A 15,014-nucleotide genomic window follows, 5' to 3' on the forward strand; every position below is an offset into this window, starting at 1 on the left:
GATTATTTATTATTGTGTTGGATATACATTTTCGAGTGGATACATGTGTCCATTGCCTGTCAAGTAGTTACACAATGCTGCTCCGCACGTCTACAAAGGAACAAAGTGGTGTAAGATGAATCCTACACCACCTCTGGACTTGACGTGAGATTTGATCCTACCCTACGCCAACGTCAAAGTCAAGTTGAAATGATACATGTCGAGACTTCCCTAAATTTCGGTGTACACCCAAATTTTGATCTGCACCACGTTGATAAATGAGGGCCAGTATGTCTAGAGTCATGGCAGCAACATGGATCTGTCCTATTTAGCGCCACCATCAGGCCCTTTTTTCAAACACATTTTTGGACACTGCTCCTACAGATTTTGCCCTAAAATCAAGCAAAGTGGTACGCCTCCTGCTATGTTACTAAAATGTGGAACGCCCTAAAGGCCTTAAAGGAATGTAAATCCCTTTCCTTAAAAACGGCACTGAAAAGCCACCTTTCTATTGTAAATACAATTTTTTTTGCACTGTGTTTTTACAACTGTTTTTCTGATGATATCTTCTACATAGTACCGTCTGTCTGGAATGCAATGTTATATGAGTTGAATATCTATCATAGTACATCTCCATGCTTAACTTTGAAAGACACCTCTAGTGTTTGTTTCGGGCAATCGAGGAACATGAAACCCTGTCAACGAAGAGACTGTACATGGACTAGATTGGGAGTTCTGCATCCCAGAACATGTCTCCATTCAGACATATCTCCATTCCGACAGTGACTTCTTATTGTCGGAGTGGCGACACTCCCATGGGCCTAAGGTTTAGGGTTAGGGTTAGTGTCTGAATGGAGACATGTCGGAAAGGAGACAAACCCAGCTTTAGTGTTCTAAATGGACTTGCAAATTTCCCAAAGCGTCTGAGCTCTAGTTTGCTCTAACGCAGGGTTAGGGATAAACGGTACACCTGAACCAGCGGTGAGATGCCGTGGGAGTGCACAGGAACGACGTTCCCATTCTTTTCAAGCTGCATGCGCGCGTGCCACATATGCACACGCGTGCACAGTGCACACACGCCGTCAAGATGTGTGATGGCGTGGTCAATGTTTCAATTCCCCTACCTGGCCGCTTTGCATAAGAATACTCTGCCAAAGCAGGCCTCGCTGATGTCCTCATTTACACTGTATAAACTTTGTAGCCTGATTTCAGACTCAGCTCACGCTTTAGTCTGAAACTGTGCCCTATTTTGAGCGATTTACTTTTTGGCGAGCGTGCACGCGTGGAGTGATCGCGACGCACGGTGAACGCGACGCTCGGTGAAATCAGTGTGTGTGCGCGTGTGTGTGTGTGTGTGTGTGTGTGTGCCTCCCTCAGCCTGCCTGTGTGTGTGAACTTTGTTTGAATCGTTTCAACTGCTGCACGGATTGGATATTTGTTAAACCCACCCCCACCCCCTGCGCTCATTGGATCAGATGCAGTTTTTGGCTGCTAAACTGCCGATTCATGTACTCAGCTCCAGACCAGAAAAACAGTCCACTCTGAGAGTGGGCGGGGTCTATGGTCTGGAACCAGGCAATAAACTTTGCACAACAATCCTCGGGCAACGCAGGCCTCACCTACGTCCCCATTTACACTGTATAAACGGTCAGCAGGACGTTCGTCCATCATTCTTTACAGTCTACTGCCTGCCTGGTATCTACTGTCTTGCCCGTGGGACATACACCGAAGAAGAAGACCAAGAAGCCCGCTAAGCGTCCAGTACATCCACAGCACTGGGGTCCAAAGGAAACTCTGTTTTACGTCTACCGCCACCTGCCTGCCTGCCGTGCCTGTGGATTCCAGCTGTTGGGAAAGAAAGCAGCTGCTGTTGTAGAAGAAGAGCCTAAAACAGCATCACAGTCAGTTATTTAGGCCTATTATCAGATGGGCTACTATTTTTAGGCATAATCTTTATTAATGCGAGTTTACGTTTAAGTCCATATCTATATGAGTCCTACAAAGATGCATATTATATTCTGATTCTACTTCTATTATATTTATTATTATTTATAAATATCAGCTCCTCATGGCTATCATTTAAACTAGTGTTGCGTGTCTGTGAATTCTAAAACAATTAAGTGAAATAAACGTTGAATGAATTGTTTGTTTTTGCTTTTCATTTAACCTAGTCCTAGTGTGTTCATGTTCTAAGTAGACTATTTGGCTCAAAACCTGTTCCCCCCATATTAACATAAGCCATGGAATGTGGTGGAATGTGTAGGCTACATGATAGCTCCCAAGGGGAACTTTTGTCAGACCATTGGGGTAGCTACAACATTGCACCATACGGAAAGGACAAACAACAAATGCTGACTTATCTTAAGAAGAAAATATGAATACACATAAATTCACATGTTCACAAGGCGGCAGAACAGATCCAAGCAACTGCAAAAACCCAGCCAATTGAGAAAGCCAAATAGCCAATGACAAACGTCATGTATCATCCCTGAAGGCTACTACTGCTGTTTTCACCGCTGCATACCACATGGCACAAAACAACAGGCCTTTCACAGATCATTACCAAGGTCTGAGGTTACTGAAAAAGAATGGGTTTGATATTGGCCTTAACCTGCACTCAAGATTCAGCGCAGGAAATATGAAGCATCTGTTGCAATGCTTCTCTGGACATGGCTTTAATCATGCATATTTGAAGAACTACTTAGTTGCATTTGCAAGCGATGGTGCCAGTGTCATGTTGGGGCGCATCTGGAGTAGCTAAACAGTTGTCTGATCTTATCGTACTATATTGACCTGGCATTGTTTAAACCACCGTCTGGAGCTGGCTGCGGGTGACACTGCAAAAGTGTGTCAAGGTATTTTATGGATAAATTGTATTCTGTTTACAGTAAATCACCTCAAAACCAAATTGAACTGAGAGAGTGTGCTGCCAATCTTGACACCAAAGTGCGAAAAATTGACCGGGTCTTGAGCACAAGATGGGTAGAAAGTTCTTTTCGCACAGTGTCTGCTGTGTGGAATAATTTGGAGTCACTATGTGCTCTGCTCACTTCAGTAAAGCAAAAAAAGATGCAACCAAATCAGACTTGGATATGCAGGTGTGTTAAGGCAACTAACTTCAAAGCAGTTGTTGTTAGACATAGCACTCATGCATGACACACAATCACTGTTAACTCATTCTGAGCCCAGGACATTAACGGATTAGGGGGTCCAGAGTGCCCCCTCCCGGCCCCATTAACGGCCGCTGTCTTATTTTGAAGGCCAGAAGTCTAGACCGGAAGTACTTCCGGTCTGACGTCATCGGATCGTGCGCCGGAACCGATGCGTGTCCACGTGGAGTTGTGTAATGGCCGACCGGGAGCTTTTATAACTGTGTAAAATAAGCGAGCATCTGCCTCCATCCTAGCTTCTAAAGTGTAGTTTTGAGATAATGGACATTAAAGATGAGATCGGCCGTCCACCTCAATGTTATGGGATGACTATTGTGTGCTCGTGGAGCCGTGATGATGACAAATCAGCGCGGATTTCGTCTCCGGAGCGTCGGCCATTGTACTAGGTATTTTTACTCGCCGTTACAGTAATATATTACTTTTCCCGCGACATCGCGTGGATGGCACTATAGATACTCTATTACTTTTCCCGCGACATCGCGGGGTTGGCTTTTAATGAGTTAAAAACACTATCAGAATCTTTACAGAATCACAAAACTACTAGCCCTCGCAGACAGATTTATCAAGGAGAATGTGGACCTCCTTGAGGAAATGCTAGAACATCCAGGTGCTAAAGTACGCAATGCCAATATTGCAATATCAGCAGGCAGATTTAAAACAGTTGAGCTGAGTGACCACCCAAAGATTGTGTCTATGAACCACAAACAATTCATCAGAGGTCTTTGTGATAATCTAAGCAATGGTATGTTGGCTCTGCATTACAGGATCAGTGTGCAACACAGTATGCTGACTTGGTTAGACTGCTCCAAGTTCTGGAACCTAGCAGCTGGCCCCCAGCAGAGTATAGTCTCCTCAGATTTGGAGAGGAGGAAATAATTGAACTGTGCGAAAGATTCAGGCTACCAGCATTTAGTTAAATTATTGCATTCAGGGCCTTCAAACATAGCAACGGAGAACCTATACCTGGTGGCCTAATGTCTTTGTTAAATTGTGCAAAAATCATTCCATGCAGCACTGCAGAGTGCGAAAGGGTATTCAGCCAGATGAATTTAATCATTACTCAAATCCGTACAAAGTTAATGGTTGAACGGGTATCAGCTTTGATGTTCATCAAGTTACATGGGCCATCTTTAGATGACTGGGACCCTACAAACTGTGTAATTTCTTGGAATAGACACCATCGCTTAGCAGAGGACCAAAGAACGAGAGCCCTACCAGAAACTCACAAGGTTATCCCTGACCGTTGTGGGTCAAGTCATTCAAGTAAAGACAAATTGAGTGATCTTAGCCAGCCAAATCGCCAAAAATCGCCATTTTGGGGGGGGGGCTGAGGCAGCCAGATCGCCAAACGTCGCCTTGCTGATGATTTTCTGATTTTTTTGGTATTTTTTTGTCATTTTTATTGCAAAAACTGACCTTTCTAGCTTCATTTCATTCTAAAGAATGATTCTGCGATGGAAATGACATCATCGATGACGTAACCCGGAAATCGTTTGCCCATAACATAGCATAGGCCTTTTTTTAGCATGGAAAGCTAACGTTTCTTTATCAAACTTTACCATATTTAGACGGATTTTCATTCGGAAAAAAGTGGCTGGGCTGACAGAGTGGTCACCCAGGAGCAAAAACGATTGTACACGGCGTGCGCAGGACGCGCACGGCGTCCAGGATCGCTCCCTTTCGTCCGGACCGGCCCCTAATGGCGGCGCCCATAGGCGGCCATTATGGTCCCGGCTCGTCCAGCCCATGGTCCAGCCTGGAAGACCTAATCGTTGGGCACTCTCTAGTGGTATAGTACGTGTACTACAGTCTGCAATCATACTTATGCCTGCTGGGTTTCTGTACTCATAACTTGGAAATTAATAATATTCCTGGCAGTATAGGCGCACAAGCATATTGTAAATGGCTGTGTATGTGTTAAAGGGCAAGTTCACCTCAGACTCAGAGTTATTTTTTGTGTTCAATCTGTGTTTTGAGATATTTTAGAATTTCAGCATGAATGATGATGCATTTTGCATCATGTGAGTCATCATGCTGAAATACTAAAATATCTCAAAACACAGACTGAACACAAAAAATTACTCTGGATTGTGTTGATCTTGTCCCAAACAACAATAAAATAAGATCTGGTTGTCCCAGAGGTGAACTTGCCCTTTAAGTAAGCTACTTATGTGTGTGGGTGATTCTATGTAAAGTTATAAGTTATATGTTTATATAAAACTTAAATGGAAAATAAAGGAATTGAAACTAAAATAAAAACAAATTAACAATGTAACTAAATAATAAGAAATATAATTACATAAAAAAATAGAAAAAATCCATCACGTGTGTTGAATACATATTTCAACTAGCACCGAGTGGCATGCCGCGTGCACGTGAAGTGCACGTGACGTCATGAATTTAGAGTTCCTATATAGAGCATCGCAGTGGGCGTGGTTTACTGGTCCCTCATAGACTTTCACGAAAATATTTATAACAATTATGTTAAGCCTAGAACCAAGCCATCCAGGATTGCAGTGAATCATGAACATGAAACCTTTGTTTCTATTAAAAGAACATTTTGAACATGGCTAAACAAAGGGAAGTTATTAAATGTAGTATATAAAATAATTTAATATTAAAATATGTTATAAATATTTGTGTAAAAGTCTATGGGGAAAATGAATGGGAGATTTTTTAGTGGAACCAGTAAACCACTTCTACTCTATACTTCCATATCACACCATTGACCTGAACCTACATTCACACCAAAGAAACATGCACGTAGTCTAAGCGCATACGAACACAACACATTCTGTGCGCCTCCAGTCCGCAACAGCCGTGATTGACAGTCACTCTGTCGGATCACGCCCCTGTCATTCCCCACAGCCACACCTACACACAGAGCAGCACTGCTTTCATTGGCTTCAAGAGCTCACACACGCACAAGATTTTAATAAAGTCGGTTGAGATGAACGTCAATCAAATTAGATCTGTCCTTGTCAGCGTGCGTTCAGCAGACGGACTGCACGCAAGCCTCCATTGGAAATTAATAGGATGCGTGTGCTCTCCCACACAACACACGAACGGTCTGAATGAAGCTTGACACACAGTCACTCTGGTTCACGGAACAGCCAAGGGTGAAACTTGTACAAATTGGATTATAAACACTCCGTTTTCCACCAGCTGACTGACTAAAGCCACGTCTTTCAAAAAAAGACAACCACAGTTTATTCATTCGGGAGGCATGAGAGATATATAGCTCTGCAGCAGCTGTCACAACCTGCTCTACAGTAATACCTGGTAATAGGCCTACCTACAGCGGTAGCACTGAATACATGACGGTCCTGTCATGTCATATAATTTATATACATGACAGTCCTGTATTCAGGCAGGGCTAGTGTTGTAAGGACAACGGTAGTCCTGTTTACATGACCGTCATGTCTCATGTATTCAGGGCTAGGACAACGGGGGTGATAGCGTCTCGGCGGACGCCATCCCCGCTCCTAACGTGACCAACTCTTAAACTGGCCGTTTACACCTTTACATGAAAACAAAAACGGTAGCCTTACCTGGTCGTGGAGAAAACAAGGGAAACAAAGCAGCAGTAAAGTTTGATAGAAAATCCACCGAACACCGAACTCAAACGCTCCGTGCGCTCACACCAGAGAGAGCGAGAGAGAGAGAGAGAGAGAGAGAGAGAGAGAGAGAGAGAGATTGAGATTCATGTTTTTACCAAAGCCTTAAACATGGTCACAAGCCGCTCCCCTGAAACATCCAAAACTTGTTTGTCCAGTTTGGCCTGTCTTGTCCTACAACAAAGTTCAATCCCTGACACTCTCGTAGATCAGCTATTTTCAGTGTGCGGCCTATGACGTGGATTTCTAAACAGAGGACAAATTCTTTCAACATAAAATGTTGCATTCAAGTTCAGGAGAGTTCGGAATGCTGTAGGACAGAGGTCTTCAACAGGAGGTCCGGGACCCCTAGGGGGTCCTCAGAGTTATTATAGGGGCCACCAAATCTTTGTGTGATAGGATCATTATTTTCAATGAACAACTTGAACCATTGCATCCCTAATCTAAGGAGAACTTTAGCCAACAATAGCAGCTCTACAAAATCTCAACGCCTCGCAGCACGAGAGCTTGTAGAGCTGCTATTGTTGGCAAATAGGTTTGGTGTAGAGTGAAAAGGTCAAATTTATTAAGTATCCGTGATTTTGAAACACAATTTGATACAGTATATGTAGTGGGGGTCCCTGCATTATCTCTGTCTCAGTTAAAGGGTCCTTGGCCTCAAAACGTTGAAGACCCCTGCTGTAGGACCTGGAAAGGGGGGCTTTTGCATTTCTTTCTCCATAGTAAAAGCATGCATTCATTGTCTGGAGAGGGCACCTTTTTACAGCAGGGTAAAAGGGCAGGGGCTCAAGCCCCCTTTGATGTCAATGTGTGCACGTGCCAGCAGCCAGCGCTCCCTTCAATATCCTCCAGACCCGTGGCCAGCCTAATCAGTGCCAACAAAATTGCCACAGTTCTCAATACTGTTGAGTCCTACCAGATTCAAAGAATGGGAAGCACATGATTGATTATTTTTTAGGTGCGCCTGCAATCCATTGTATTTACCAGACATATTACTGGCATTGCTAACAACCGTTCCAGGCTGCCATATCCAGCCCAAGAAACCATAGAAACCTGGGGAAAAAACGGACAAAACCTGCGGGCATGCGCATGAGGACTCCATGTCCCATATTTGCCATACCCTAGCTTTTGCTGAACTGACGCCACTGGTCCATAGTCTCAAGTTTCAGTCTACTGTCATCCCAAACGGGCTGATAGCAAACCCTTATGGTCCAGTTGGTAAGCATACATAACCATTCATGTTCTCAGTATATTTACATATTCACATATTTACAGTTGGCTATAGGCCAATATGGATAGCCTGGCCAGCCAGCCCCTCCTAAGTCACCAAATTTGAATCTCATACACAGTCACATACCACAATTCACAAATAGGTATTATGTAACCTAGGCACTGAATAGGTCACTATAATGCAGGGTTCTTCAACGTTTTCAGGCCAAGGACCCCTTAGCTAAGAAAGAGAGGAAGCAGGGACCCCCTCTACATGTTGTATAAAACTGTGTTACAGATTTCCATAGATTCATAGTGTTGTTTGACAGCGTCGTCAGTCTATGTTTGATACATGTTGATGTGTTTTTAATGTGACATTTAACCACTTAAATCATCAATACTTAAATTTGACCTTTCACATTGTACTTTTTTTTTTTACCTCTACACCAAACCTATTTGCCCAAAATAGCCGATCTACAAGCTCTCAACGCCTCGCAGTTGAGAGCTTATACTGTAGATATGCTATTGTTGGCTATAAAGTTCTCCTCAGAATAGAGATGCGAGGGTTCAAGTTGTTAATTTAAAATAATGTTCCAATCACACAAAGATTTGGCAGCCCCATGTAGTAACTCTGAGGACCCCCTTGGGGTCCCAGACCCCCTGTTGAAGACCCCTGCTATAATGTGATATAGGACATTTCTGTTAAGGACAATAGGCTAACTGTAACCTTTGAGTTCCATTCAGCAGGTCAGAGGATGTGCATTTACGGGGACGCGGCCTACCCTCTGCGCACCAATCTCCAAGGCCCTTTCCGCATCGTGAATCTCACTCATGAGTGAAGTCAGAGTGGCGGTGGAGTGGATGTTCGGGGACATCTCTGACTATTTTAAGTTCATCGATTATAAAAAGGACATGAACATTGGAATGAGTAGCGTAGGGAAGCAGTGCTGTGCATGCTCTCCTGAGGAAGGCACACATCCAAGTATGGGAACCAGACCTCCCAGGTTTTTTGACCTGCAACCCCCATGTGTTCAGGATTAGTTTGCATAAGCTATAGGCTGTTATTTCTTTTAATTACACTGAACAATTCTGCTCAGTAAACACTCAAAAGTATTGATTTCATATTTACAAAATGTCTCAGATGGTAGAACAAAAACAAGACTTGGCTTCTATGACTGTTTTTTTTATTGGCCATATGCCACAGAATAAATAAAACATTTAAATAAGACATTACACATCTTGAAGAAAAAAAGAATGTCCACAATTACGTCATAATGGTAAAATAAAGATAAATCAAACCTAGGAACCTTCTGTAGTAAAAGTAACATAAATAAGGTTAATTCTAACTAAAATCACACAGTCATGGGAAAACAAAAACATAACAATATAACAGCTGTCTCTTTTGGAGGAGCTGACCCCTGAGGGCAAGCATAGCCTGCTGCTGCTGCTGGACGACCAGGCTGAGCATCTCCTGCTGCTGTTGGCAGGGGCATCACAAGGGGGGGGGGGTCATTATTTTATACTATTGAAGCTTGTAGATCTTCTATTTTTGAAAAGTCGTGAAAATGTGTGGAAATCTTTGAATATATGTATTTTTTAAGCGAACATTTGTAACAAAAATTTGCTTGGGGGGGGGGGGGGGGGGGGGGGTCCGTGGCCAAATACATATAATTTTGGGGGTCCTTCACATGAAAAAGTTATAAACCGTATAAGAATTTGAAATATTCAAAGACTTGGACAAATGTTCACGATTTTTCAAGAATAGCAGATCTACAAGCTCGCAGCGCTGTGATGGGTTAAACGGTTACCCCCTACCCCTATTAAGAACATTCATGGGGGGCCCGAAGTGAATCCTTATACCCAGGGCCCAGAATTTGGTGCAACACCCCTGGCTGTTGGACAGTCAGGCTGAGCATCTCCTGCTGCATCCAGGGACGTGCTGGCCATTGGGAAAAGCAGGACAACTCCCGAAAGGACGGTTCATTACCGGCCGGTCCAGGCCTGCCATTAAAAAAATGGCCGGCCCACAAAGTAAATATAACTCATGTAATTGGCCCACTGTCTTGTCTCTCATGATCTGAAATGGCCATCTCTCTATAGTGCTGAGTAGCAGCAGCCCACAGAGCCTCACATTGGCCCCACTGGCTTGTCTATCATCTGAATACCGGCCCACTACTCCCTAGCTTCCTTGACTACTCCTGGATGGTCTACATACAACACCACTAGACTCTCTTTATACCAGAAATTTGACCTTTCACATTGTACTCTTTTTTTTTACCTCTACACCAAACCTATTCGCCTAAAATAGCCGATCTACAAGCTCTCAACGCCTCGCAGTTGAGAGCTTATACTGTAGATCTGCTATTTTTGGCTATAAAGTTCTCCTCAGAATAGAGATGCGAGGGTTCAAGTTGTTAATTTAAAATAATGTTCCTATCACACAAAGATTTGGCAGCCCCATGTAGTAACTCTGAGGACCCCCTTGGGGTCCCAGACCCCCTGTTGAAGACCCCTGCTATAATGTGATATAGGACATTTCTGTTAAGGACAATAGGCTAACTGTAACCTTTGAGTTCCATTCAGCAGGTCAGAGGATGTACATTTACGGGGACGCGGCCTACCCTCTGCGCACCAATCTCCAAGGCCCTTTCCGCATCGTGAATCTCACTCATGAGTGAAGTCAGAGTGGCGGTGGAGTGGATGTTCGGGGACATCTCTGACTATTTTAAGTTCATCGATTGTAAAAAGGACATGAAAATTGGAATGAGTAGCGTAAGGAAGCAGTACTGTGCATGCTCTCCTGAGGAAGGCACACATCCAAGTATGGGAACCAGACCTCCCAGTTTTTTGACCTGCAACCCCCATGTGTTCAGGATTATTTTCATAAGCTATAGGCTGTTATTTATTTTAATTACACTGAACAATTCTGCTCAGTAAACACTCAAAAGTATTAATTTCATATTTACAAAATGTCTCAGATGGTAGAACAAAAACAAGACTTGGCTTCTATGACTGTTTTTTTTATTGGCCATATGCCACAGACTAAATAAAACATTTAAATAAGACATTACACATCTTGAAGAAGAAAAAGAATGTCCACAATTACGTGATAATGGTAAAATAAAGATAAATCAAACCTAGGAACCTTCTGTAGTAAAAGTAACATAAATAAGGTTAATTCTAACTAAAATCACACAGTCATGGGAAAACAAAAACATAACAATATAACAGCTGTCTCTTTTGGAGGAGCTGACCCCTGAGGGCAAGCATAGCCTGCTGCTGCTGCTGGACGACCAGGCTGAGCATCTGCTGCTGCTGTTGGCAGGGGCATCACAAGGGGGGTCATTATTTTATACTATTGAAGCTTGTAGATCTTCTATTTTTGAAAAGTCGTGAAAATGTGTGGAAATCTTTGAATATATGTATTTTTTAAGCGAACATTTGTAACAAAAATGTGCTTGGGGGGGGGGTGGGTTAAATATTTTGAGATGGGGGTCCGTGGCCAAATACATATAATTTTGGGGGTCCTTCACATGAAAAAGTTATAAACCGTATAAGAATTTGAAATATTCAAAGACTTGGACAAATGTTCACGATTTTTCAAGAATAGCAGATCTACAAGCTCGCAGCGCTGTGAGCTTGTATACTGTATCTGATATAGTTAAAGCACAAAATAATGCGTAATAATGTGTTTCCAATCTAAATGGGTTAAACGGTTACCCCCATACGGCCCCATAACATTCATGGGGGGCCCGAAGTGAATCCTTATACCCAGGGCCCAGAATTTGGTGCAACACCCCTGGCTGTTGGACAGTCAGGCTGAGCATCTCCTGCTGCTGCTGCATCCAGGGACGTGCTGGCCATTGGGAAAAGCAGGACAACTCCCGAAAGGACGGTTCATTACCGGCCGGTCCAGGCCTGCCATTAAAAAAATGGCCGTCCCACAAAGTAAATATAACTCATGTAATTGGCCCACTGTCTTGTCTCTCTATAGTGCTGAGTAGCAGCAGCCCACAGAGCCTCACTTTGGCCCCACTGGCTTGTCTTTCATCTGATTACCGGCCCACTACTCCCTAGCTTCCTTGACTACTCCTGGATGGTCTACATACAACACCACTAGACTCTCTTTATACCAGAAAAAACAATGAGACCTAAAATCACAATAACCGTTCATCGGTTAGTATTTGGGGCCTTACGGCGCATCCGGAATGCAAAATGTCCGCGCGCAATGAGGGCCTCTCTAACTCCTTTTTCCGGGCTGAATCAGGGGCCCAGCACATCCCTCGCTGCATCCCTCTCATCATTTCTGCCATCTGGCCCTGCTCCACCCTCTTTAACTCAACCTCTGCCCTCTTCAGCTCAATCTCCTGCCTTTTTAACTTTTTTCACCCCCTCATTTTGTCATCTCAAATATTCTATGGTGTCATTCCCATTCCTTCTTCTTTTCATACCCTCACCCTCACTCTCCTCATCTGAACCTGCCCTTTTCTCTGTCTGCCCCATTCTTTCCCATGGCCCTCTTCCGCTGTGGAATAATAAGATGTAAAGGGACATTATTTAATACATAAATATTGTACATGCTATTTTAGTGTTTGTTTGTGTGTGTGTGTGTGTGTGTGTGTGTGTGTGTGTGTGTGTGTGTGTGTGTGTGTGTGTATGCTGTGTACACATTCTGGAGTACAATGTGTAAACCAGTCTACTAGCAGTGATGCAGCGTCCCCCCCCTAGCAGTGATGCAGCGTTTGGTATGAATCGACCCTAATTGCGTGCGTGCGTGCGTGCGTGCGTGCATGCGTGCGTGCGTGTGTGTGCGCGCGCTCTATGAGATGACATAATGAGCAACGTAGTCAATTCAAACTATGCTGGGAACAAACCAGAGCTAACAGTTGATGGACTGATGTCGACGAATGAGTGGCTACTGGAAAGGCAAAAGCTTGCGACAAGTTCTGCTTCTCTGAAGGGGCACAGCTCGCGGCAGAGCTTATTCAACCTGCTGTGTGGAAGAGTGCAGCCTATCTTACTTTGGCACAGTTTGTGAGCCCCAGATGAGGCCTCATCTGTGGGAAGAACAACAGAGGGGACTCAGTGTTTGGTTCTGGAGGTCCCCCAGCAGTGGATCCTGGGACAATGATGAGAAAATAAGATAAATATGGGGCAGGAAGCCTATTTGTGAGGGAAAGTTGATAATAATTAGAAGATAGAGTTCAAATAAAACTGGAATGATTCAAGACAAGATAATGAACCAGGATTTGATGGGAAAATCGCACTCTTTCGAACGACCATAATTTCGGCCGGAGGGTTAGCGACTCACTCCACGGAGGTTGCGGTTAGGGTGAGGTTTAGAATCGGGTGTCGAAAAGATGACATGTAGTAACAGCAACACGCTCCCGATTTGATTCATTTAGAGAGTTACATAAATCAGTAGGCTAATTGTTTAATAAAAACATGTAGGCATGTATAGATATATAAATTATTTCTTTTTTGCAGCAAACGCAAAAAGCTGAGATTGTCGGCGTGTGTCAGTGCGCATTGAAGTGAATGAAATATATTATTTCTTGTTGATTGCTATTTGCTGACCCTGAGACCAAGCTGCGAGACTAGGGAAGAGGGGAGGATAGGTAGAGGAGGTCAGGGTGCCACATAGTGGGTCTTTGTTTTATGACTGTGAAAGAGATAAGGTTCTTGGCGTTTTAATGAGCTAGGGAAAGAGAGAAGGAATAGATGTTTTTGTTTTAGGAGATGAAAATAATGAACTGTGAGAGGGAGGGGGCAGTCCATCTTTTTGCCTCGCTGAAGCAACATGTCTAATGTGTGAATGTTACAGCGCTGTAAATAAACCTTTTTGTATCATTTTATATTGCATCTGAGTCAAAGTGAACTGATTCTTTTGAGAGTCTTCAATTCCGCTGGGCTTTAATCATAAGGCCATGAATTAAGTAAGATTTCCACGTCAGCATTTATTTGCCATAATCTATGAGGCTATTTCTCTGTGTCTTATAAACCTTCAGGGGTTGTGTTTTAATAATACAAATTGTAAGAAGGCAGCTCAGTCTGTCTGAATGGTTGTCCATGTTTCTGTCTGTGTCCACAATAAAACTTTCATTAGCTGCCAGCTACCAGTGTGCCGCTATAGTATGTAGTATTAGTAGCCTATTTATTTAACAAAACTGCTGGTGTGTCCGATGGGACATGAAATACATTGAAAGATGGTGTTATTTGTCAATAGATATAGTGTTCTTTCAAATGTATGTGAATAATCCCGTAATGGGCTGTATGGAAAATAAAAAGATTGGTTCATTCAGCATTCATATTTGGTATAAAAGCATTGTGCCACCGTGTACACAATATTATCATGTGAAGCACATCCTTACTCACCAACAAGATGTTTTCCACTTTAATTACATATCCAGATGTACGTTCCTGATACAAGTTCCTTCAAGCTGACTGGATCAATGGGCCATGCATCTATTCTAATATGAATTCAATCAAGGTTTCTTCCATAGGCAACTGTTGACAATGAATAACCAGTCACAGTCTGTGCATATTCTGCAGTTTCCTTGCTGATTCAAATCTTATAGGTGACCATTTTCAGCTTCCAACAATTTTTTTTCACACGTTTGAACAGCTAAAATGTTTAATTAGGCCTATGCCAAATAGGTTATGTCAATGTATATTATTCAGAATAGGCCTACTATAGGCCTAACTGTAGTCTACTCTCATCATAATACTTTGAATGATAGATTGCCACTATTGTCATTCCAGCTGCAGCAATAGGTTCCCAGTTTTACGCACACTGATATACAAGCTGGTAAGCTTACAGATTTGATATTTTCGGTAAGTGTCACAACTGAGCGACCGCGATAACTACCTGTAGCTGTAGGTAGAAAGTCAGGTGACGCGAGGTTAACCTGTACATTAACAGTTTGAACAAGTCGGACAGTGAGAGCGATCATAGTGTGGAGGCTGCCTCTGCAGGTTCAAATTAGGACGATGACGATGATGTGGAGATTGCGTCTGCTTCAGCCTTACAACCGTTTAA

General features: G+C 43.2%; 1 protein-coding gene across 1 annotated transcript in view; it reads right to left on the reverse strand.

The window, feature by feature from the left end:
• The window catches only part of LOC308298166 (protein NLRC3-like), a gene marked incomplete at both ends in the record, with an annotated part of 148,119 nt that overhangs the window by 114,186 nt on the left and 18,919 nt on the right, over positions 1–15,014 (reverse strand). Inside the window, one exon of the mRNA XM_080741722.1 lies at positions 11,230–11,290. Coding sequence (XP_080597848.1) covers positions 11,230–11,290 — 61 coding nt within the window. The remainder of the gene's footprint in view (positions 1–11,229; positions 11,291–15,014) is intronic.

This window comes from Nannobrachium achirus (assembly GCF_963921795.1).
Source record: "Nannobrachium achirus genome assembly, chromosome: 14".
Lineage (NCBI taxonomy): Eukaryota > Metazoa > Chordata > Actinopteri > Myctophiformes > Myctophidae > Nannobrachium > Nannobrachium achirus.